General features: G+C 42.0%; 1 protein-coding gene across 1 annotated transcript; it reads right to left on the minus strand.

Annotated features, from left to right (window-relative positions):
• Window positions 1–398: 398 nt before the first annotated feature.
• Window positions 399–25,425, minus strand: dpep1 (dipeptidase 1). The gene is made up of 10 exons (XM_060071097.1): window positions 25,018–25,425; window positions 15,186–15,312; window positions 11,506–11,638; window positions 10,439–10,589; window positions 9,958–10,027; window positions 8,556–8,732; window positions 3,422–3,506; window positions 3,235–3,310; window positions 2,924–3,059; window positions 399–1,140 (listed from the first exon to the last, which is right to left on the minus strand). The coding sequence occupies exons 1-10, from the start codon at window positions 25,149–25,151 to the stop codon at window positions 949–951; spliced, it is 1,281 nt and encodes a 426-aa protein (XP_059927080.1). The 5' UTR covers window positions 25,152–25,425; the 3' UTR covers window positions 399–948.
• Window positions 25,426–27,116: the final 1,691 nt, after the last annotated feature.

The raw sequence follows: 27,116 nt of genomic DNA on the forward strand, positions 1-27,116 counted from the left end.
GAATAAGGTTATAAGCTGTATTGTATATACAGGTAAACTAGCTGTTTCTATAAGGTTATCACCTTATACATACATCTAGTCTAACTATATACAATAGTCTTGAAATGTATTGGGATCAAATAAGTGGAAGTGCCGATTTCGCACTAGTCTTTTTATTTTTCATATAATTGCTTGTTATAACAATATATTTTATTCACCATTGATCATCCACTTCTGAAATTGTATTTATGATTGAAATGTATAGATACAATTAACTTTTTACTTACTCTGCTCCTACATTGTTTTATCAGACTAAACACATTTATCTTTTGAGCTGCTTCCTCCATCTTGTCTCCAATCTCAGAGTTTGAATATCAGCGACTTCAACATACGAAAAAAAAAAAGACAGGAATCTCAAGTCTGTATGGAGGACAACGTGTTATTGTAATTCAGATTACAACGAGTCAAGTCAGGTCAATCTTTATTTCTTAAGCGCATTTACAGACGGCTGAGCTGCACCAAAGTGCTTAAACGCAAGAAATGGACTGAGGCAAAAAGAAAAACAAGTAAAGGGTTAAAAGACAATGACTGTAGGAGTTAAAATAATGCACCTTTCTGGAATAAGCCGGAAAGATAACTACCGTCAAGGGAGTTGATCTGTAGCTGGCCATAGAGTGAAATAGATGACGGGCCTTGCAAGTGACTATAGGCCATCATAGCTTCTGTAATGTGTGTTTCCGTAGTAAACAGAAATATTTTGCAAGGAGTCCTATGTGTGATTGCTCATTCGGGATTGTTAGGGTTAGGGTTAAGTGTCTTGCTCAGGGACACATCAACACCGATCGAACTAGAAACCTTTCAGTTACAAGACAACTGCTCTACCTCCTGAGCTAAGCCGACAAAGTATGCAGGACTATATTCCAGACCTTTCGAGTCCTCTCTGAGAGTGAGACAGGCAGCCAGACCCATCTAATGCTCTCTGAGCTGGAGGCAGGCAAACAAAGACATGAGGACAGTCAGCCAGCTGAGAGAAGAGCCCCACGAGCTGCTGTCTGGGTGACTGCTGTCAGGGTAACCATAACTGGTCCTGCAGGTGTTCTGCACCTTCTCCAATGGAATGGGGACGTCGTCTGGTGGAGCAACGGCCAGACTGTCCCGCACCTGAGCGCAGACAGAGCGTGAGTGGGTTTGTGTTTGTGTGTTTATGTACTTTGTCATACTGTGTCTGTGTTTGTGTTTATGGACTGTGTGTGGTAATGTACCGTGTGTGTGTGTGTGTTTGTGTGTGTGCTTAATTACAGTCAGGGTGTGTTTGTGTTTATTTTGTCTTAATGTAGTGCCTGTGTGTATCTGCTTATGTACTTTCAGTGATTGTGTGTTTAAGTATGTGGGTCCTATTTTAACGGTCTGAAACGCCAGTGAGAAGCGCGAAACGCAAGTAGCTTTGTCGGCGGATCTCTGGCACTATTGCTATTATACCGGCAGATAAATTACTCTTGGGCCCGACGCAAATCTAATATGGGTTGGTCTGAATACCCGAAGGTGTGTTTTGGGCGTAACATGCAATAAACCATGAGAACACCATCCCATTCCCTTTAAGCGCCATGAGCGCATTTGAACCTGACGAGTTGATATTTTGACAGCGCGTTTCCAGTCTGCGCTGAGACACATGACCACATGAATTTCTAATTTTGAATGGCTCAGTTTATGGCCAAACACTATGGCCCAATTCACATATGGAATAGCGTTTTCTTCTACAACTTCAGAAACACTGAGTCGTCATGTAAATAAAGAAACTTAATAATAATAATAATAATAATAATACATTTAATTTAGAGGCGCCTTTCAAGACACCCAAGAGAACTTAACATGTATATGATATGCGGTCCTGTGGCCGCATATCATATCACTGTGGGTCTATTTAATAATATGCGGCAATACATTGACAAACATAGTTTTTTACCAGTATTGCATACATTATCATTGTCGACTAAACATTGACGTGGACTGTATTATGCGTTACGTGTTTAGTTTTTTGGCATTTAACCAGATGGCTGCACAAACACGCGCCAAGCATCATCCGCACTAAAACGAACACTCACTCGTGTTAAAACTATGTTTTCTCACTGTCGAATACTCATGAATCCTAAAAGTTATGGGCTTGTACACAATGTCTGTGTCAAGAAAATATGTGTTTGCTGTACGGTGTTTGCAGATGCATTAATTTAAAAGTACAACTTATAACCACTGTATCAGCTGTTCTTTCCCAAATTATTTAACCAACATTATCATTTAGCTACCCTAAAACGAGATTTTGCTTTGGAAGGCTGGGATATACTTTGTTTGAGTTTATTATTGTTATTATTATTATTTCAATGAACTACAGTGTTCATTCATGCAGCCCCTATTGAAAGATTGTTTTTTTCCACAATCCACATGCTATTTCTATGCAGTTTCACACATATGAGCAATCTTTTACATCGTAATATTTAAATTAGGCTAATTGTTTGTATGTTTGAGCTGTGTATAGCCTATGTGTGTGTAAGCTTATGTTACACTTCCGACCTGCCTGGCACGTCAAAATAGCAACACCAACTCCGCTATCCGCTAGGGCACCTAGACCAGGATTTTTTCGGTCAGCGGCGCAATTGCAGAATCGATCGACCAGTAAGATAGCACCATGTATCATTTGCGCCGGAACACGCCTCTGCTTTACGCCGACACGGCTCTCAGGGCGCAAGTGTAGTGGTGCGAGCTTGCTGTGGGGGGAAATCAGCTTTGCGCCGGGTGCAAACTAGCAACGATACGATTCGGTGTAGAAAGACAATTGTGCTGGGTGGAAGATACGGCCCTGTGTGTGTTTTTGCGGGTGTCTTTGTGTAGTGTAGCCTATGTCATGATGTGGTGCTTGTGTGTGTGAGAATGTGTGTGTGTTTCCTCTCACCTCCTCTGTCTTTTTGAGAACCCTGAGAAGGTTTTCTCCTAAAGCTGCTTTGACTTCCTCATCCTTCCATCCTCTTGCCAGCAGCTCTGCTACCAACACCGGCATCTTAGACACATCCTCCAGACCCGTTGGTACCCTGAACACACACACACACACACACACACACACACACACACACACACACACACACACACACACACACACACACACACACACACACACACACACGCGCGTGCACACGCACACATTGACATTTTTGTCCAATATTTGACAACGTGAAAGTTGTTAGGGTGGACAGAGTTTCTACTTGCCTTTTCACTCCATCATAATCTCCTCCAAAGCCGATTATGCTGGGTCCCGCTAATTTCTTTATGTAGTCAAAGTGATCTAGGACAAAGTCAATCACAGGGTCACAACAGAGTCGATGATTTATTGAATAAATTTCATTTTTTGGTATTTCTTTAATAGGTGCTGTCATCTAGTGATGAAATATTGTACCCGCTACATTGGAGACGTTGGCCGTACTGCTGCATGTTACGTAGTCGTTGTAGAAGTTTATCATGACAATGCCGCCTTTGTCTCTCTGTGGAGGAAAGGTAAGAGTTCAAAGATTTGTTTTATTATGTGAGTACCGAAAGCAGCGCTCAACTATATATGTGGAAGGACCCTATACTCCTTCCACATTTTTCACCTAGAGACTACATTCCACTTTTAAAGTGTTCAGATTAGCTTCGAATTGTGCACTACCATGTTCAACCATGTTAAATATACATAACATGGTAAATATATATTAAACTTTTTAAGATATTCTACTATAAAATATTATTTTTTGTAATGGAAGTCAATGGGAGGAAGGCGAAGCCATCCAACTTAGGCCCCGTCCACACGGAGCCTTTTCTGTTACATGTCCGTGGGTGGTTTCAAGTCTATCCGGACCAATGCGGTTTCGTGTTAGGATTCGTGTGGACGCCTGAAACACAATTGATGACATCATTAGCCCCCCACCAGCTGGGCGACGTCAGAGTTGCGTTGAAATTTTTATTTATTTTATTATTTGTATTCTTTTTGTAGCTTTAAATACAGCCCCTTGATAAATTTAATTACTAACTGTACATTAAAAAGTATTTCTGCTCAATTTAAACGGTTGAATCTCCTCGTAACGGTATGTTTGCATACAGCGCGCAGGGCCGCAGGCTGTATGCGCGCAGGCTTGATGCGCTCCACTTTTTTCTGTGGAGAACCAGCGTCTTGAATATTTACTACAGCGTTTCTACAGCTCGATGCGGTTTTGCAATGAATCCGTATTCACGGAGATATTCCTGAACCGCATAAAACGACACCGGATCGTTTTTTCGCCCGTTTCGGCTCCGTGTGGACGGGGCCTCACTTCAACTACTTCAGACTTTCACTTTGCAACTTGGTCATTGTTTAACCGTTCCCCCCCATTCAAACATTTAACAAATCAACACACTTGAACAGATTTTCGATATTATTGATACCTTTTCAATTTAATTTCATACCCGCTTCGTATATTTTCAGTTGGTCTCATTGAATTCCGTTAAGTCTAGAATTAAGGTTAGAACGTGAGAATTCCAACGCAAAAAGTAACCATTTTGGAAGTCGCAGAGCCTAACAACGACAATATTTGACCAACAAACACAATGTTAGGTGGAATTTATACAGAATTTCTTGTTTCACTGGCGCTAAAATTATGAATAGATTGGAAATATGATTGTTATATTGGCCGTTTGTGTGTAGGGACCCCCTGTTATTATGGCTAGAGGCCTGGTTCTTCCTACATATTCGGTGTACTTCCTGTAGATGATAATGCTAACGTGCTGGAATACAATCTCTTTCACGCTAGTTTCTGTCACTTAAGGTGAGAACAAAAGGCTTGATAGCTGGGCGGAGCCAAGTCTGCCTATTTAGCAGAGTCAGGAAGCTGACTAAACTCAGTATAATACATAATACAACTTGCTACACAACTTCAGTCCTCTCTCACGACAATAAACTCAACAAGCATTTCCAATCTGGTTTCCTTACACATCAAAGCACAGAGACTGCACTCCTTCGAGTCGTAAACGACCTGCTCCTGTCTGTGGATAATTGTTCCACAACATTCTAATCCTTCTGGAGTTAAGCGCTGCATTTGGGTTTATCAGCCCACTGATCCTCTTCCCAGCTTACTCACTGACTGCCTATCTGACCTAAAGCTCTGGATGCACAGTAACTTTCTCAAACACAGATAAAACAGAAATCAGTCCCAAATCTCAACAGTCCGAATCACATAGGGCCCTATCTTGCATCCAGTGCAATTTACTTTCTACACAGACGCATGTGTCGTTGCTAGTTTGCAACTGGTGCGGAGCGTTCTTTTCCCTCCACAGGCACACGTGGCTAAATTAGGGAATGATCTTGCGCCCCAAGGGGCGGTTCAGCGAAAGGAGGAGGCGTGATCTGGCGCAAACGTTCCCTGGTGCTATTTTGCAGTTTCAGAAAACAATGCCGCCATAAACCAGGAAATACCTGGTTTAAAGTCAGTGGCGCGTTGTTCAGATGCTATTTTAAGGGCGCATGAATAATGTTGCTCGTGCACCTCGCACATACACTCTGCTTTTCTATTCTACCTAGCCACACATTCTTGGTAAATTATTTGGGAAAGAACAGCTGATACAGCGGTAATAAGTTGTACTTTTAAAGCAATGCATCTGCAAACACCGTACAGCAAAACACATATTCTCTTAACAGACATCGTGTACAAGCCCATAACTTTTAGGATTGATGAGTATTTGATCGTGAGAAAACATTGTTTCACCGCGTGTGAGAATGCGGGCACGCGTGTTTGCATGTGTAAAATAATTAATGAATGCGGGTGCGCGTGTGTGCATCCATCTGTTTAAACACACGCAAACTAAACGTGTAACGCATAATACAGTCCATGGCAATGTATAGGCCACTTAACGGACGCATGCATATTAGGAACACAAGTCGATAACGATAATGTGTACAATACTGGCAAGAAACGACGTTTGTTAATGTATTGCGTATATCATTAAATAGAACCACAGTTACCGCATATCATATGTGTGTTAAGTTTTCTTTGGTAACATTTATTTGAGGACTCAGTATTTCTGAAGTTGCGGAAGAAAATGCTATTCCATGTCTGAATTAGGACAAATTATTTGGCCATAAACTGAGCCATTTGAAGTTTAAAATTCATGTGGTAATGCATCTGTCTCATCGGAGACTGCAAACGCGTTGTCAAAATATCAACTCGTCAGATCAAATGCGCTCATGGCTCTTAAAGGGGATGGGAGATGGCACTCTCATTGGTTTATTGCACGTTACGCCCAAACCACCCCTACAGGTAAATAGGTTACTTCAGGGCAACCCTTTATAGATTTGCGTCGGGCGCAATAGTCATTTATCCGCCGGTATAATAGCAACATCGCCATAGAACCGCCCACAAAGCTACTTCCGTTTGGCGCTTCTCACTTGCGTTTCAGACTGTTAAAATAGGGCCCATGGTCTCAGTCCGAACATTGATGGAACAATGGCACAATCTGCTTCCGTTGTCAGAAACCTCTGCATACTGCTTGACCCCTCACTCAGTTTCGATCCCCACATTAAATCCCTCACTAAGACCGCATTCGCCCCTTCCGCTCTACCTCTGATGCTCTAACCCTGGTTCACTCCTTCATTACCTCATGGTTAAACTACTGCAACTCCCTCTTCATTGGCCTCCCAACTAAATCACTCCAAGGATTGTAATATATTCAAAATTAAGCAGCCAGGCTACTCACTCATACCAAGCAATCTGCTCAAATCACCCCTATTCTCTCTCAGCTTCACTGGTTACTGGTTCTGTCCCGGATAAAATTCAAAATTCTTCTTCTCACCTTCAAAGCCCTCCATGACTTTGCTCCTCCTTACTTCTGTGACCATCTGACCCCTTATACTCCATCCCGCTCCCCCAAATCATCTAACCACAATCTCCTCTCTGTCCCCCGCACCAGACTTCCTACCCTGGGTGTTCTTCAGTTATTTCAGCGCCATGGCTCCCAAACTCTGGAATTCCCTTCCTAAGTCCCTCCGTGACCATCCCAACTTCCCTCTCTTTAAAGCTCATCTCAAGATTTTTCTGTTCAAGAAACGTATTTTCTCCCACTGCATAGACCCTCTGTATATATTATTATTATTATAAAAAAAATGTATTTGTGTTTTTGAGCTTCATGTTATGCTGTCTTGTTCCGTGTGTGCTCATGACAATGTAAAGCGACCTTGAGTGTGAGAAAGGCGCTATATAAAATAAACATTATTATTATGAGAGGTTTCAAAAATGCAAATATTGGGAGAGACAAGAGATGGAGGTGGGAGACCAGAAAAAAATGTGAAATGAAAGAATGAAGAAAGAAAACAGATTATTCTTTTGTCACTTCCACCAAACAGGCCATAAGGGCCGCATATTAGACCAGAAATTCGTAATGTTATCATCTGTTCACACCAAAAGTATATATTTGCTTTTTCTATTAGAAATATTTAGTTTTCGAATCTCCAGCTGTATCTATCACCAGCTGTATCTATCACCAAATGTGATCCTCCTGTGAAGGAGGATCACAGGATCTCATTAGAAACTTAGTCTCTGGCATTATTTGACATTATTTGACAAGGACCCATAAGATCTTCTGGATAAATATTCAGTTACCTTAAAAGTTTTGGAAAACCTTGAAATAATTGTGAAGAATGTACCGTAAATGCATGCATGCATTACAAAATTGGTACACTTAAAGGTCTCCAAAAAGTTAGGTACCGATTTGACTACTTTGGTAGCTATAACTGCACCATTTGACGAAAGTTTCTAAACCATGTCAATAATGACATTATTGCCTCTAGGAACAATAAGATCCTTATGGAGAGATTTTTCTGTAGTTAAGAGTTTTGGAAAACCTTGAGCAAACCATCAAAAATGTACCATTAATCCAAATGCATTAATCATGCTCCTTCATCGTGCCCATCTAAAGCAATTTCCATTTTATAAAATAAAAAAATGCTAATACGATATGCAAATGAGCCAACGTTTCAATAATTCAGAAGTCCACTTGAAAGTGGCCTAGGGAATTAAAACTTAACATGTTTGCTTAATAGCCTCGCTATGCACATGGAAATTGCCAATATGGAGCGTTTGCCCATGCAACAGCACACATTTTCTTCAAAGAAAGCCCATGGCAACATGTCTCGTTTAAATGTTATTTTAATAAAGCTTCTTTGAAAACTGGTCTTTATTGCCATTTACATTACAGCCCAATTCCCCTCTCCTGCACTACAATTCCCTTCTTACCTCTCGTCTACTCCTCTTCTTACCATTCCCCAATTCCCCTCTTCTCTTCACCTACCTCCATTCTCTTCGAATCTCCTCATTCGCATCTTCTCATTCTCATCTTCGCATTCTCTCTCATTCTAATTTCTTCTCATTCCCCCCCTCTCCTATCCTCCTTTCCCCTCATCAATAAATCATTTAATGAATAATAACTATTATATAAAAGTATCATAGTATTATAGATAGTGAAACACTATGCACACTTACAGAAATATATAATAAATTCTATTTCTCTCTCCTGAGATTTGAACTCACCACCTTGAGGAGAATGTTGTCGGGGACGTTTCTTTTGTGAGGACAGATGCCGTAGGCGGAGGAGTGGCTGAAGATGACGGGGGCTGCCGACATGTTTAGTACCTGGTTCATTACCTCCACTGACATATGGGATAGGTCTATCAACATTCCCAGCCGGTTCATCTCCTTGATCACTTGCTGTGATTGGAAGAAACAAGATTTGTAATTCATTACTTGCACTGCAGCAAGCAGGGCAAGTACTGTTAAACTTCTTCTTCTTATTCTACTTATCTGCCACTTTTTCAGTCGCTAACCACCCCCACAAACCAAAAAGACCAAAAAAAGACCATTTGTTTACAATGTACCACTTTGGTACATCCTCATTAGAGATGTGTCATGGTCCGTCTGTTCCCTTGTCTTGTTTTGGTGTGTTTGCTGTTTTACTTCGGCATCTCTGTCTTGTTTCTCCCCATGTCCAGTCAAGTTTCCCTCCTGTGTGATTACTGCTCCCTCCCCTAATGTGTTTCAGCTGTTCCTCGTTCCGTGCCCTATGTTTGGTATTTAAACCCTTGTCTTTCCTTTGTTCCTTGTAGGATCATTGTGGTTTGTGGTGAGTTGCGTCCTGTGTGTTCCCGGTGTTCTCTGTTTTACCCGTGTCACCTGTGTTCTCGGTGTTCCATGCCTTTTGCGTTAATAAATTACCCTTTACCTGAACTGTCTGCTATTCGGTCCTACCTGCCTACCTGCCACACGCTAACCGTGACAGGGATGCACCAATCACAAACAATCAGAATCAGATCTTGGTTTTCCATTTTCTAAAAGCAAATTGGCAGATTCCGATACCGACTGCCGATTTATAGATTTTCATCACCATGCCCATTTCTGAGGTTTTGTTTTTGCATATGTTTGTGTATGTATGCCTAATCAAACAAACATACACAAACGTATGGAAACATACATACATTCACGTACGTAAACATATGGACACGCAAATATGTATAAACATAATGTAAGGGCAATTACAGAAAATATGCCCTTATTTGTTTTCTGTTTGTTATTCCCCAATAAGATAATAGTTTAATCATTAAAAATGTGCAGTTCTCACAGGAGCCAATCCATCACTGTCTCGTCTCAAATGTATGATTGACAAGTTGATATTCACTAACCTTCTGGAAAATGTACTTTATGCCGGAATGTTATGTATGTATGTAATTTCCAGAGGTTATTTACGGACGTACATTATATAATGCATGTGTGTATGATGAACTGACCTTCCAGAATCTTGAAGGTCAGTACATCAAAGATAAACTATGCATACATTATCTAGAATCTAGATAATGAGCTTTATATGTATGTATGTATGCATGTATGTGTATAGATAGTTTTATATATATATATATATATCTATAGCCTATTGACTTACCTTGCCAAATGGAGAGAGCCCGTTGTGTTCGGAGTGTCCAGACTCGGTGTCCACCAGCCAGTTATCTGCCCTGTCAGCAGAACAATCAAAATTACCCCATGGTTCCTTTATTTGTGCATTTCTCATTTTCCTTCTTTCCTTACATTCTTTCCCCAATGCATCGGTTCCTTTTCCTTAAACACTAATTTAATATAAAACAGCCAGCTGCTGGTTCTCTCATGTCGCCAGATATCCCTAAGTCAACACATCCTATAAGGCTATATGTGTTCCCACACCCCCTTAGTCTCCGCAAATAGGTTCTCCAGCTGTATATGTTTGTTTGTATGTATGTGTGTGTGTCTGTGTGTCTGCATTTCTTGATTTGTGTGTGCGTGTGTGTGGGCTTGTTCCTACAATGGTTTGTTGCACAGGTATGTGTGTGTCAGCATGTGTCTGTTTGTGCCTCAATATGGTTTGTGTGTGCGTGTGTGTGCGCTTCTACCAGGGTGTGTTGCAGGAGTGTGTCAGGGTGAGGTAGCGGACCCCCAGGAGGTACATGGCGCGCAGGGTCCCAAGGGAGCTGTCCAGGGAATGACCCCCCTCCACCCCGATCAGACAGGCCGTCCTATTGTCTCTGAACGCCGCTCTGATCTCTGACCGCACAGCAGGGGAGAGGTTCACAATTAGTGGGAGTAAAGTAGAATATTTTGTTATGGTATATATAACGTTCCTTGGATTAGAGTAGTAGAGAAGAGGTTATTGGTATAGAGTATTTGAGTATAGAGGATAGTGAGTGGGTATAGTGAGAAGAAGAAAGAGGGGGGGGGGGGGTGGCTTCAGTTCCGGGGGTTCAGTTTTGGTATGTGTGTGTGTGGGGGGGGGGGGGGGGGGGTTTGCTCGGGTATGGCTCAGTTTATGGCAAAATAATAGGCCTAATTCACTCATTGAATAGTGTTTTCTTCTACTACTTCAGAAACACTGAGTCGTCATGTAAATCGGAGTCATCAGATTTCTTTTTTTTGTATTTGTATCACGTTCGTAATTATAATGTCGATTTTTTATTATTTTACACACTTGATTACATTGCTACTTTATGCCGGTCACCAATTTATGCATTGCACAGTCTTGCTGTGCATGCAATACAATGTAAAGTTGTGTTGTTTGTTTTCGAGCTGGTTTGCTAAAGAGGCTAACAATAACAACTGACTAGCCAACGAGAAACGGGAAATATGCAACGACCAAAAGGGGACGTGCCCCCGCTAATTCCGCAAGAAAGCTGGGAGATTTGCAATTTACGAATTGCACGAACCGGCGTACCATCGAAATGGATTACAGCATGAGACGACTGAGAGGGGAAATCATGACAGCAACTGTATTTATCCTATAGCAAAATGCCCTTGCCCATGCCAGCTCATAAATCAATCTTAATTCATTGTTAGTTACTTAGGATAAACGTGTCCATTAAAAAATGTGTTAGTAAATGGTAAAAAATACAGTCAAAAAGATGATGATGTATCAAACAAAAGGGTTAGAGCGTTTAAAATGAGACGCGTTGACTGTGAGTCTGACCTTGGCTGCTGGCGGTGAAGCGAAATGTTTCTGGATACTTCTGACACATCCTGTGGATCACATCGATCTGTTCCAATGTCTGTCTCACTGCGTCTTTGTATTGAGTATCACATGGGACGAAGGCTGACCAGAACTACAAAGGCACAATGGATAAAAAGACAAACACAGAGTGAGTAGACATTGGGAGCTGCCAATCTTAATCTCCAAGGTGGACACTCAGAGCTGCACAGTATTCAATTCAATCCAAAGAGAAATTCATTTGTGGTCAGGCACATACAATCAAGACATACTTCAACAATAAACAGTTAGTAATAATCGTGTACGAGAATAAATTCTTAAAAGCTAAAAAACACCCTGAGGGTAGGGATGGCGGTATGGGTCGGGAGGATAGATTGTTAGTCGGTGGAAGGTGAATAGGGTGAAGTCTGGAGTGATGGGTTGGGTTGGGCAGGATGGGGGGGGGCTAACTGTTTATTCAACAGCCTGATGGAAGCTGGAACAAAGGTGGACATGGCTCGTTTGGTTCTTAGAGGCAGGGAACGAAGTCTCCTCCCTGAAGGTAGCAGATGGTACTGGTTGTTGAGGTTACGAGTGGGGTCCGATATGATCCGTCTACTTTTCCTGATGGCCTGTTTTTCCTATATGGCTGTGAGAGTGGTGGTCTGTGGCTGTCCAATGATCCTCCCACTCATCTTTATGATCCTGTTAAGGGGACATTTGTTCACCTCACTCAGGGAACCCAAGGATGCTGAAGGCGAGGCGGGTTTAATGAAGGAGATGTAAAATGACTGAAGTATTGTTTTGTCGACTTGCAGCCATCGTAGCCTCTGGAGAGAGTACAGTTGTTGTTGACGTTTCTACATTTCATGTGTTACTTTTGAAGGTGAGCTTGAGATCAGTGATGGAACCGAGGTATGTGTATTCTTCCAGTCTCTCGATTATCTGGCCATCTAACTGAAGAGCAGGGGGGGGGGGGTTGGTGGAGGAGTGCCTGAAATCGATGACCATCTCTTTGGTTTTCGAGATGTTCAAGGTGAGATGGTTATCCCTGCAACAGAGAGAGACGTCGTCCACCGCAGACTGCAGTTGCTGCACTGAGTTTGAGTAGAGTATTTAATATATACCATGTCAGGATTCTCACTTCTGCAGTCGTTGGTCTAGTGTCAAGTAGTAGACGCTGAACAGAAATAGTATGTACTAAGTATTCGGATGCAGCCCAAGACTAAAGCATATCTGTTGACCAGAGTATCTTACATATATAGCTTTACATTTAAGGCAATACTTGTCTTGAAATTATACGGAGGAGGCGGGCCGTGCTGGTGTCACATACCATTGTTGTGAACGGCAGTTAAAAGTTTTAAATGCACTTGAAAGGTCAATGAACACCAGCCTGGCAAAGTTCCCTGGTTTCTCCAGGTGCATGTGGACATTATGAAGCAGCGTCTCAACTGAATCATTAACCCCTCCGTCCTTCCTGTAGGCAAATTGAAGTGGGTCAGTAAAGCCACCCACCTCCATCTGCAGTTTAGTGAGAATGAGCCTTTCAAAGCTCTTCATCACTATTGATGTCAGGGCTACAGGGCGAGAGTCATTATTGCAGGTGGGGTTGCTGTGTTTGGGCACTGGACAGATGATGGAAGACTTCCAGAGGGCAGGGACGGAGTGCTGTGCTAGTGAGCGGTTGAAGAGCCCACAGAAAGCTCCTGAGAGTCCCCTGCAGCAGGTCTTCAGGAGGCGACCTGATATCCTGTCAGGACCAGCTGCTTTGCTGGGGTTTACTCCTTTGAAAACGTTCTCTACGTCCTCCCTCTGTACTGCAAATGCTGCTGTGGATACTGAATTGTCTGTTAGCCCATTCATGAGTGCCTCTGTTTCTGTGGAAAGGTCTTTCTGCTCAAACCTGCAGTAGAAATTGTTGAGATCTTCATCAAATTCAGTTGGGCTTTGTTCTGTGGGATATTTTGTGTTACAGTTGGAGGAGAGGCCGACCAGTGTCTTAACACCCTTCCATGCTTTATGTAAGAAATGAACCCTATATTCTATGGCAAATTATGATTATTGTCAGGCATATTCATTAATGTTGGAAAATATTTCCCGTATAAATTCGGTCTGAGTTGGGCCTAAAATGCTCATTCCAAAAACGGTCCTATAAACACAGGACTTTGAACCAATCGAACATGCTATTTTTCTAAACGTTATCTGTATGGTCTGACATGTTATGTAAGTTTGGAAGATGAATTGCAAAAAGTGAAGATATAAGGAGTAGGACGAGAATCATTCGTCAGTGTCTTTGCAAACCTCCCTCGGCTTTGTTGTGGCTTGTTTGCGGGTAACCATAATGTCTCTGGATACTGGAATCCGGACTCCCCGATTCCTCGTGCTCTCTTAGTTAGTTGAAGTGATAGAACTCGGTTATTCTCTTCCGTGGCGTTACCGTCTTGGAAAAGCTTTTCCACTTTTTCCTTATACACTCTTTTGGCCTTCTTAATTTGTTTGTTGAGTTTTGCCTGGATCAGTTTTGATTCTGTTTTCTGAGTTAAAAGCAATTTTCTTTTTATTGATTGTTGTTTTGAGTTCTTTGGTAATCCAAGGTTTATTGTTGGAGAATATTTGAACTGTCTTTGAAGGTATAATGTTTTCTTCACAAAATCGGATGCATTCTGAAGATTCATGAGCTGTCCCCTTGCTTTACCCTTCCCAGTAACACATCCTCCCGTTGTAACTGGGTTTTGTAGGCAGGTATAAGGTGTATTACATAGTGATCAGCAGTGCTCAAAGGTGTATTTTGCCTTGCTTTGTAGGCGTCTTTCACATCACCATAACAAAGAGTATTATTGTCCCTGCTGCCATTTAAACCTACTGCTGGAAGGTTGGTAATGAGGTAATCAGTCTGCAGGAATTAAAAATCCCCCATAATAAATAAAGGTGAATCTGGATTATCTCTGTTTCTATGCGCTGAGCGTAGTTTGTGATTATCTCCGCTGCGCGTGCGTCATTGCCAGAGAGTGGGAAATAAACAGCTACCACTGTCACTTGACCCAACCTCTCGGCGGAGGTATCTCGGTCTAAAAGACACACATAATAGTTCCGCGTCTGGTGTGCAGCATGTTTCTCTGAAGCTGGCCGATCTACTCCATGCTTTATTTACATATACACACAGACCACCCCAAAAACTTTTCCCACTGCTGGGGCAGTCTCTGTCCGACCTAAGTGGCATGCCAAATCCAGTAATAATTCAGAGTCAGTTATGGTGTTATCGAGCCATGTCTCGTGATGCAGATCAGACTGGCCTCTCTATTTGCCCACTGTAATTTGCAGTTTGCTTGTAGCAGTACAACCAGTCTTCTACTGGTGGACAATGGGAGGTTGTTGGGGAAAGGTTTAGACAGCATGAGGATCTCAACAGGATCGCTCCCTCTTAAAGCACATAGCTTAAGGGATATGTTTGTTAGTATGGTTTTGAATAGTGAAAAATACAGACAAATATACACAAAAATATATTATAAATAAAATAGATAAATAAAAAATTATCTGATACATGCAATTGCAATTTAGTTGTGTATCAGACTAAATTGCATGTATAGCATAATACACTTATATAGCATAATACACTTACTTAGTCGTAAGTGTTTTATGCTAATCAGCAATACCATTATTATAAGGTATGGACAAAAGGCTACCTGTGCCCCCAGCTTCCCCGCCTTGATCTTGGGGATGTTGGTGTGTGTAGTGTTCAGCGTGTTCAGATCCACTTTGTTCAGCTGGTTGTTAAACCGTTCCCGGAGCTGCCAGGGCAGGTCGTTATGACTAAAGGAACACAGGTGAAACACAGGAGATAAAACACACTTGTCAAATATAACTTGATCCACAACAAACCTGATCAATGCATTGACCAACCGAGCAAAGGTACCGGTCCCGCATGTCCGAGAGAGCAGTTCGCATGAGATGGCTGTGATCCAGTGGTGCCTACCGTACACCTAACCCCCTAGATAGGTAAGATCGTACTCAGCCAGGGAAGTTCAGGTCCATGCTTCAAGGTTAATGCAAGGGGGGTAAGGGAGGAGACCATGCAGAGTCCAGGTGATATTATATAGGCAAGGCAAGGCAAGGCAACTTTATTTATATAGCACTTTTCATACACAAGGCAGACTCAAAGTGCTTCACATATAAACATTGTCATACAATAAAATAAAATAATAGATAAGTAAAAGAAAAACATATGCAAAGAAATGGCTAAAATAGAAAAAGGCATTTTAGTATTAAAATAGAAAATAGAGGCAAAGTTAAAAAGCTTTTTAGAAAGTGCAATGTATTTAAGATTTTAGCAGAAGGCTATAGCAAACATAAAAGTCTTCAGTCTTGTTTAAAAGGTGCTCAGAGTTGGGGCAAGTCTTAAATCCTCTGGGAGTTTATTCCAGCTATTTGTTGCATAGTAACTAAATCCTGCTTTCCCATGTTTTGTGTTTACTCTGGGGATAATTAACAGATTGGTCTCAGAGGATCTTAGTGGTCTAGAAGGCTGATGTAGTGGAAGCATATCAGTTAAATATTTTGGGCCTAAACCATGTAGGGATTTATAGGTTAGCAACATGATTTTAAAATCAATTCTCTGACCTACAGGAAGCCAATGTAACGATTTCAGAATTGGTGTAATATGATAAAAAAATTTGGTCTTTGTTAAAACTCTAGCAGCAGCATTCTGAACAAGCTGAAGCTTCCTCAGAGTTTGTTTTGGGAGACCTGTGAGCAGGGGCGGACTGGCCATCGGGAATACCGGGGACATCCCCGGTGGGCCGATGGCCCAAAATACTATTATGTACCGGCCCACGCCCATCATCGCATCAGCCCTACAATGGTTATCACAGCGGCACAAGCGTAATTTTCTCCAAGAGCTATACCTATCTAATCACAATTGCACTGACTGAGTTTTATACTGCTACTCGCAATTGGTCTTCACACTCATGGTGACTATTTTTCGATTTTTTTTTAAGTGTCTTCTAATATGTGTTTTACAGACTTCGGAAGTCCAAAGTAAGAAAAGATCTCCACCTTATTAATAAACACCTCTAAATTGGTTCTTAAACAGCCGAAGTGTTCTCAGCTGTGCGGATTGAGGTAGAGAATTTGGATTTGCATACATACACGCAACGCGGCACCCAGTTCTACGCATGCGCTCAACCCATGAGGAAAAAGGGATTGTTTGCGGCGAATGTCTCCAGCTTGAGACCCGCTGAGGGACCACCGCCGGAGGCGGAGGTGCCTAAGCGCTGCCCGGCAACGATCCCTTTCTCCTCCTTGTCGTGGTTCAGTCTACTTCACATTGATGAGGACGTTGAAGAACCAGGAACGTCGGAGAACCCAACGCGGTCGTTTGAGATTCATAATATCGGCTCACACATCTTTTGGCCGTTATAATATTATATGATATAGATATCTATGTAGGCTATATGATAATATTTTGATATAGAGCTCCAGGACTCCCGTGTGTTCTAGAATATTTACAGAACACGGCTAAAGGCTGTGTGAGCCTCGCCATTGCGATACATCCACTGTAAACAGAGCGAATGGTACCGTGGCTGCAAGCTGCTCAGGGCCACACCCCCACCCTCCTCCTTGACCCGCCTCGCTCCTCCTCATTTGCATTATAGCTACAGACACCAAAACAGCGCATTTGGGGGAAGCTCAATGTGCCACTGGCTCGGAGTGGCTATAACTCTGCACCACGGCTGAATTTCGGGAACGTCGTTATGTAACTTACTGTTTTGTTATGCACCTTCAGCACCCCTACACACACAAACAATCACACACCCAGCATGCAACACTACTGATACCACTGATGTTCACACCCCATCGTATGTTCTGTTCTGTTCATTTCTAATATATTGTTCATGCTAATTCTACCCTCTGATTCCAGTTTCTTTATTGTGTGGTCTTTCTCTGCTGACATTCATTCCTTAAGGCTTTGTAGTTATACTTGTATAACCATCTGATACTAGCCAAGAGTTAAGCATATTCATCTAGCAAACTATACCTACCTTGGAGTGTTACAATAGCCAATAATCATTTTATTCCATGTGTCCATCCAGGCAAATTGGTGGATCCAAATGTTATTAAAAAACAAACATACATATATGATGTAATTTCTTTGTAATCATCCAAAATAATGTTAAGTGTATGGGTATTTTTCCCAGAAGGCCACTGACTGTTCGATACGCGCGATCCATTGAGTGGGCAACGCGGCGTGTACTTAGTGGGCCGCACGCCGTGTATTGAGTGGGCCGGTCTGACAGAAACTCCCGGGCCACTTTTTTTCCCCAGTCCGCCCCTGCCTGTGAGGAGACCATTGCAGTAATCAAGCTTACTAGTGATAAAGGCATGTACAAGTTTTTGTAAGTCTTCGGTGGACATGAGCCCTCTAAGTCTTGCTACATTTTTAAGGTGATAATATGCAGATTTTGTAACTGATTTGATGTGACTGTCAAAATGTAAATCTGAATCCATGATAACCCCTAGATGTCTGGCTTTGATTGAGGTTTTCAGGGACAGAGAGTGAAGGTGTTGGGTTACTTTAAGCCTTTCCGTTTTAGAACCAAATACAATTATCTCTGTTTTGTCCTCATTTAGTTGAAGGAAATTTCGGCACATCCATTCCTTCACTTGCTCAATGCACTGGCACAGCAGATCTATGGGCCGATAGTAATTTGGTGATAGCGATACATAGATTTGCGTGTCATCAGCATAGCAATGATGGTCAATATTGTTATTTTGCATGATTTGCCCTAGTGGGAGCATGTAGATGTTGAATAAAGAGGGTCCTAAGATCGAACCTTGTGGGACTCCACATGTCACGTTGGTTGATTCTGATACAAAGTCGCCAATGGAAACAAAGTAGTTCCTATTTTGTAGGTAGGACCTGAACCAATTTAAGACAGTGCCTGAAAGCCCCACCCAGTTTTCTAACCTTTCCAGAAGGAATGTATGGTCTACAGTGTCGAATGCAGCACTGAGGTCAAGTAGCATTAGTATTGAGGTTTTGCCAGAGTCTGTGTTAAGACGGATGTCGTTTACAACTTTAATAAGGGCGGTCTCAGTGCTGTGCAGGGGTCGAAATCCTGATTGGAAGGTGTCATAGCAACCAGTTGATGCCAGGAAGTGATTTAGTTGCTGGAGGACAACTTTCTCAATGATTTTACTTATGAAGGGTAGATTTGATATTGGTCTGTAGTTGTTAATAATAGAGGCATCTAGGCTCCGCTTTTTTAAAAGGGGTTTAATAACTGCAGTTTTCAAAGCTTTTGGGAACTTGCCTGACTGGAGAGAGTTGTTAACTATCTGCAATATGTCTACTGCTAGGCAGTCGAAAACATTCTTAAAGAGGTTGGTAGGTATAGTATCAAGGCAACAGGTGGATGGCTTTAGTTGTGTCACAGTTTCCACAAGATTTTGAGAGTCTATAACATCAAAGCATGTCATCCTTGCCACGTAATTTTTGCCTGAACAGGGTGGTAGTCCAACATTTTTGTTTGACGTGGAGATATTGATGGCGCGTCTGATACCTTCAATTTTATCAATATAAAAAGCTGCAAACTCATTGCATTTCTGCGTGGAATGGAGATCAGGTGGAATTTCTGTTGGGGGGTTGGTCAGTCTGTCAACAGTTGCAAATAGGGTTTTTGCATTATTAGTGTTGGTTTTAATGATATTGGAGAAAAATGTTTCTCTAGCATTTTTTAAGTCTAAATTGTAGGCACGGAGGCTCTCTTTATAGATATCATGGTGAATATGACGTTTTGTTTTACGCCAGATGCGTTCAACCTTCCTGCATTCTTTTTTCTGTGCTGTTACAGAAGCAGCTTTTCTCCAGGGGGCCTTTTGCTTTCCAGAAATCGTTTTAACCTTATAAGGTGCAATGACATCTATGACTTTCAAAATTTTCAAATTAAAGTTTTCTACAAGATCATCAGCAGAACATGGGTTTAGAGGTGGTAGCAAGGAGATGGCCTTTTTAAAAAGTACATTAGAATCTTCATTGATATACCGTTTTTTGACAGTGTTTGATTTTGTCTGTATGTCGGGAATAAAATGTATGTTAAAGAAAACACAAAAGTGGTCAGACAAGGAAGGATCAGTCACAGAGAGATCAGAAACATTGAGGCCCTTTGTGATAACCAGGTCTAGAGTGTGTCCCTTACAATGAGTAGCCTCTTTCACATGTTGAGACAGTTCAAATGTGTCCAAAATGGTAAAAAGTTTTTTTGCACACTTGTCATTCAAATCATCAGTATGAAAATTGAAGTCACCAGTTATAACTAGACAGTCAAATTCTGTGGAGATGCTAGACAATAATTCTGTGAAGTCATCGAAAAAATTTGCAGAATATGTGGGTGGCCTGTAAATAATTAATAGGAGAACTCTGGGGGAGCATTTCAATACAGCACTAAGGTATTCGAACGATGGAAAATCACCAAATAACATCTGTTTCCCCTGAAATACATTTTTAAATATAGCAGCAACCCCTCCACCTCTTTTTCCAGATCTACATGCATCAAAAAAGTTATAGTCGGGAGGGGCTGTCTCTATCAGAACGGTTGCACTGTTATTTTGTTCCAGCCATGTTTCAGTTAAAAACATAAAATCCAGTTTGGAAGTGGTAATAAAATCATTAACTAAAAATGATTTGTTATTAAGAGACCTCACATTAAGTAGAGCCATCCTGATGGGGCTGTTGATAGGCTTTAAGGTTGTTTTTGGTTTGGAGGCAATAGATATGAGATTTGTGAGGTTAGCAGTGTGTCTAAGTTTCCCTTTGTTTACTCTCTTAGTGGTTACAGCATGAATGCGAAAGTTGCCCTGCTTTGACCTAGGCAACCTTGGGTTCAGCAGATTATGAGAAACTTCCTTTATACTGTGTCTACGGCTGAACCCTTTTTTGTCTCAGTAATACTCAGGACTACTATCAGTACGGGGGCGGGGGTGGGGCGCCATCCTCCTGGGTGTTAGCAGTGTTAGCAGCCTGCGGCCATGACGTGGCGATGCTATCATTGACACAGATGCAAGTTTGATGCCAGCATGTTCCAGTTTCTTAAATTCAGCTGGAAAATCGCAAAGGGAGACATCGGAGCTGGAGTTGTTGTTGTGGCTATGGGAGAGATGAGGCTGGAGGTCATCGTCGATGGGGGAATGCAGAGGAGGGGGGTGGCCGTTCCTCGCCAAGCCAGCATCAGCGATGGGGGAGGGCACAGTGTTGATGGCGTCGGGCGGGCTGTTGTCTCTCTTCAAGGTCTGTGGGCTGTCTGCTATCTGTGTGTCAGATAGTGGCAGAGTAGTTGTGTGGGGGAGGCTGTAGTCTCACTTCTTCTCAACCTGTGCTCTGATTGTGGCCTGTGCGTCAGACCATGACAAGATTGTGGCCTGTGCGTAAAGCGAGAAGAGAAGATTGTCCCTCAACAGTTTTGAGCCTAACCTGTTTGGGTGTAGGCCATCTGCTCTGAAAAGATATTTGCGCCCCCAGAATAAGTTGAAATTGTCAATAAAGTCCCTTCCTCTTTCATTGCAGACTCTGGAAAGCCATGTATTCAGTGCAAGTAGACGACTGAATCTGTTTATTCCCCTGTCAACTGTTGGTATGGGTCCACTGATGGAAGACTTGATGTGTATTTTGTCCAGTGTATCCAATAGATCAGTGTAATCCCTCTTCAGAAGTTCTGACTGTTCTCTTTGAATATCATTAAATCCTGCATGCACAATAATCTGTGAGATTTTGGGGTTTTCCAATATGATTTTGGCTAGTTTATGGTTTATCACTAACCATTCCATATGGGAAGATGCATGTTTTGATCTTCTTACCGGTTATATCCTTGATAGTTGAGTCTCCTATAATCAGAGTGTCTGGTTCATCTGCTTTCTCTGAGATGGGCCCTTGTTGGACGGTGGCAGACACATGCGCAGCCCGCCTCCGTGGCGACTGGTTGTTCCGTCTCTGTCCGCACTGTCCGTCCGGACGCATCTCGGGGCTCAGGGGTGCATGGGTGGCAGGCGCGTTCGTGGACTCTTGAAGTGGCAGGAACCGGTTCTTCAGTGGCAGGGTTGATTTGAGTGACGGGCTAATCCGGCTGATACATGTAACTTTAGCTTTGGGTAGCTTAGCATTTGGTGTTGAGTGAACTTGTTGATTCACTTTGGTATGTTGCTTTGGCTTAGCGCCGACTCTGTGCCAGTGAGACGCAGCTGGAACTGTCTCTCCCTTGTCCAGCTTCGGGAAGGATACAGTGTAGCTTTGATCATCTTGCTGTATCTGAGTGAGCTCAGCAAACTCACCCATCGGCACTGTATCCTGTGATAGTCCTTTGCATTTTTCTACTGCTGCTTGTCTTGTTTCAATTAAAGCCAATGTCTGTTTCAGTTTGGCGCAGTCTGTGCATTTCCCAGTCTCCGTGCCTGAGATATCCGAATACAGAGGCATGTTGGCGATAGGAAAGTCCAAGGCTTTTTCTGCGGTCTGATCCGGGAGTAAAAAGTGCCAAAATGTATTGTTGAATCGAGCGATTGAGGACGACGGAAACAAACTATATACTGTTAGGTAAATAAAATAAGATAAAGTAGATCTGAACGATGAATTAAGTAGTTTTTTCCAATGCCTATCGGAGCTTCGGGAAACATGACCTCTCTCTCTGCTCTCTCAATACTCAAAAGTTGAATAAAGGTTGAAAAGGGGTCGACGCACCGTCGTCGGTCGCCTTCCATTCAACGTTGAATCGACCTGGAACAGTATGAGCAAACTGCCGTTGAATCGACCTAAATTCGACCATAATCGTTGAATAAAGGTTGAAAAGGGATCGACGCGTCTAATGAGGCATAGCGTCTAATGAGGCAATAAGACAATCTATGCTTGGGCGTGTCAAGTTGTGGGCTAGCAACAATGAGGAAGACGGTCGAGAATCACAGGAAAAAGAGCCACGTGAGAAATCTGCTCATCTAGGTCATTAACCACGCACACTTTGCAAATGCCACTAAATTCTACCCACTGTGGCTTAAAGAGGATGTATTATGCAAAAATGGCTTATACCTGGCCCTTCACTTGCTCCACATGTTAACCATGACTTAAGTAGGGGAAAAATCTGAAATCTGGCCGTGCCCCTGTTTGTTTGCTGTCTTGTTCCGAAGTGTGGAAGTGTGGTTCTGAACAGGTCTGATAGAACAGGCCGTTTTGATAATACCCCGACCTTGACGTCATGGATAGGGACATTTGCTTTATCCAGCCCCTCTCAGGTGAAGAACCACTTCCAGTTAAACCACAGCATATGCTCTGTGGAGGGATGCATGTCGTTCTGTCTGGGTAGTGGTTGACAACAGTGCCCAAGACAAAGTTTCGCTTTTCAGAAACGTATAATGCCACGGTGTGTGTATGGATGGTGAGGCTCTGTTTGCACATTCTCTCAAATCCCAGAAATGGCAGGACAGAGTGGATTTTATTTTATACACATTTTTGTTTGTGTGTGAAAAACACATCCCTTCGGATTGCTTCCGCAATGAGGGCCAATTCACAGCCGCATTGCTTCTGTTAAAGCTTAAACATGGAGCAATTACACAGATGAAAATAATGCATACAGAATTGTAGCAGCAAAACTATTTACATCAGCCTCGGCAGGAATATGTCGCAATTTCCAATAAATCGAAAATGAAATATTGACTATTCAACCTACACAAAAATATCCCTTTACTTCCAAATCAATTGTAAATAAGTGTTGCAAATGGCAATTCAAGGATGAGGGGGATTATGAGAAGTACATGTTCATTTTTAGACTTTTGTATTTGAGGTTGTTGCCCTGGTTGTTTCACAGAAATTTGGTATCCAAAATGAGACGTTATAGATACAACTAGATACACACCATGTTATCAAAAGCAACCTATTATGATGTACCGCAGTCCAACATTGGCTTGTAGGGCCGACTGCTATCTAGATTAACAATCATATAATAGATAACGATAATTATAGGTACATGAATGTAGCTTACCACTATGGATGCAATAAGAGTACTATGTGTAGAGGAACAGGTTATAGGTTATATAGGTTGTTACTTCTGCCATGTAATATAACATATACATTGACTATGTGGACTATAACAAAGCTCCCGATAGTGATTGTTTAAACTGATTTATTCACTGGCTAGATCCGTAAATAATCAACCTTGACCTTGAAAACGATAAAACTTATAATATCGACCTTGACCTTGAAAACGATAAAACTTATAATATCGACCTTGACCTTGAAAACGATAAAACTTATAATATGGAGCTCTCTCGTTTAAATATTTCTTCCGCAAAACTGTGAATCAACTCCCTTTAGAACAACTGCAACTATGAAAACCTACTCAAGTGGTAATGGTTTGCGATGTAACAATGCTACGTTGCTACAGTGTTCAAAGCTGCTTGTCAAAGTAGTTTTAGTATTGGGTTACTTTCGTATTAAATAGGGGAAAGAATTCCATCAATATTTCTAATAGTAGTCCAACAAACAACTCATGAACAGGTTTTACATTTGATAAACCATTATACATTCATTTGAAAAACAAAGGCATAAGCATTTTAGTCAATGGTAGCACCTTATTGTCAGTCAGCTAGTTAGAAGATAGAAAGTAAGGCCCGTTTACACGAGGACGCTTGCAGGTAAAAATGTCCAAATATTTTATCGGAAGTGCCTTTTGTTTAGACGGTGACAGTGTTTTTGGGGCTTAAAAACGCAAAAATCTGAAACCACCCTCCAGAGTGGAAAACTTGAATACGCTCCGCCGTAGCGTTTCCGTCTACACTGCCAAGACGCAAAACTCTGCTCAGATCTGCTCACATAACGTATGCGTTAACGTCACATACAGGCCCAGTACAGGGAAATAAACAAACATGTTGGATTATTTCCATGCGTCGGACCGTCAAGCTGCTCTGGCAGCTCTAATAAACTTACAGGAGTCTTTCCACGAAATGTACAGGGTATGTACAGATAGTATTACTGAACAGCGAAGGATCTGTAATTATGTTTTGGTTTTCGCGGCGCAGATAAGAGAAGAAGGAAGATTCCACGCATAAGCTCAGACATGGTGGTGTAGTGTGATGGTGTATCACAGCACCACCTAGCCGCCTGGCATTCATACCCAATCGAAATCCACAAACTTTTGCGTCACCGTATGCACGCAGATTTCCTCCCGAAAATTCTCGTCTAAACGCGGAATAAAAATTTAAGACGCAACGCCACTTTTGCATCTTCCGTTCAGACCATCATCATGTAAACATAGCCTAAGAGGTTAAGAGATCAACTAGTTAGAAGAGGTTAGCTGGTTAGTTGAACGCTAGTCAGATAGATATCAGCTAGTAAGTGGACATCTAATTAGTGGTCAACTATTGTAAGAGTTTACATAATGCTAGTTATAAAGTAGCTAGTAGAAAGGCAGATCCTTAGAAATCAAGCGGTTTCAAGACATATAGTTAGAGGTCCACTAGCTGGACTTGTTGATTACTCACCCATCTATCAGAGGAGTCTCAGACATGAGATTCAAAGCTCTGGTCATGTACTGATCCTGAGCCGTGATTTGAGCCACGACAAAGGACATGACCCCCATAAGTCTACATACATGCGCTAAAGCCCTAGATAACATTATTTCCACTTCTGTCTCACAAACACAGAGACCTAAATCGCACAATCTACGCGACTTCTTCAGTTGTTTTTTCCGCTGGGTCTAAGTCATGAGCCAGTTTGTGTCTGTCCGTTGTAGAGTCTGAAGTCTCTACCCTTTTCCTCCACACTCAGCTGTTCTCCGCCTGGATTCTGGAGATTTCCAGAGACGCCCGTCACGCCTCCTCTTTGGCCAAGGTGGACATTATCACACAGCAGATGACAATGTTAATCATTTACATGCCAAAGAAGAATGAGTACAGCTCAGAGAAGATTGGTCAATCCAAATGAAAATACCCAGGATAGGGAGGGAGAGTAAAAAGATTCCGGTTCCAAAAGCTTTGGAGAAAACATCTGGTGATAATGATTCTGAGACTAAATGAAAACAGCTAGCAGTATTTCACAACATGTTTTCAAACATTGGCTTTCGGTTAGGGTGTGGGTTTCTGTAAGACCTTTATTTGTAATTTGCGAATTATTTTGTCAGTTTGTCAGTGATTAACACATTACAGTGTGGCATGGCACTGGTCATCACATGTTAACAACGTTCTTTATGATTTCTTATTGCTGTTTAACATTGACAGAAGCTTCCTTCAGCGTGTAGATGGAATCCTGTGATTATACCATATTTTCTATGGTGGTTTTGTCAAGGTGCTGCAAGGGGAGAGGTAATTGATGGTTATTTTTAGAATATGTTGAAAGTTCCTGCTAACGAGAGAGGAGGAGGAAAGGAGAATACATGAAGTTGGGATGGTTAAAAGTAGCTAAGAACACATGCTCTGTTAGAGACCTGAAGTGTGAGCTGATAAGCCACACAGAACGCTGCAGAGTATGGTAAAAATGTACTGAGGTTTAAGGGCGTGTAAGCATTAAGCAACGAGTCAATGAAGGACTACATTCCACATGGCACTCATAACACCTCCTTACAGCCCTCTGAGATAATAATAATAATAATACATTTAATTTAGAGGCGCCTTTCAAAACACCCAAGGTCACCTAAACACCCAAGGTCACCTGATAATATCAGGTGACCAATCTGATATTATCAGATTACAGCAATCCAATCAGATGACCCTTGTTTACCTGAGTAACCCCTAAAACTATAACCCCAAGGTGAGCCAGGGGGTTATAGTTCACCTGCCGTATGATTGAATTTGCCACAAACTTAAAGGAAGCCATTAAGGAAGTTAGGAAAAAGTCAATGAAGGCCCACATTCCAAGGGAAAACCACGTTTTACTATTTTATACCTTCTGCCGCCCCCGAGATAAACCCTGTTACTTAGCTGACTGAGTGTTTACACCTTAAATGCTATAAACTTTTCTTTACCTGGCTCACCTCATCCTGAGAGGATAAGACGGGGAGGGCTTACTTCATGAGGTATCGTATGTTTTTTTTAATACAAGCTTATTCTCTAAATATAACCAACTCAGGTTTTGTTGTGACTTGTTTACAAGTGATAATAAAGTATTTTCTTTCAGACTTTGGCTTTCTTGACCGCTCTTATTTTGTTAAAGTGTTGTTTATCAATGAAAAGAGCTGCTCGAATTCCCCAGTGACCTTTTCTCTTCCTAGAATGTTATTGTTATATGGCTAACAATGATTAATAATGGGCAGCCGTAAACCTATTCTTCCAAAGGTTATTGAACTGTAATACTCACCTCTCTTCCAGTCTACTCTGATGGTCTTCTGGTGGGTTTGCGCTATTACAGCACTTGGACTGGACCCAGCGCTCGGCTTGGTAGTTAATGCTCTGTGAGCCCGATCCAGGCCAGTTATTCTTACATTATTGCGACGGCTGCGCAACTCAAGGTCGATATCTTTAGCCTTTAGCTTGTTATAGCTCTCCTACATAACTAGGCATTTAGCCTCCCTCTCCTCAATTTTGTCACTAAACTGGTTCGCCAGAAGCTTGCTTCATTCGAGGGAAGTCAGGCGGTTACCGTGGCC

This window comes from Gadus macrocephalus, chromosome 14, assembly GCF_031168955.1.
Source record: "Gadus macrocephalus chromosome 14, ASM3116895v1".
Lineage (NCBI taxonomy): Eukaryota > Metazoa > Chordata > Actinopteri > Gadiformes > Gadidae > Gadus > Gadus macrocephalus.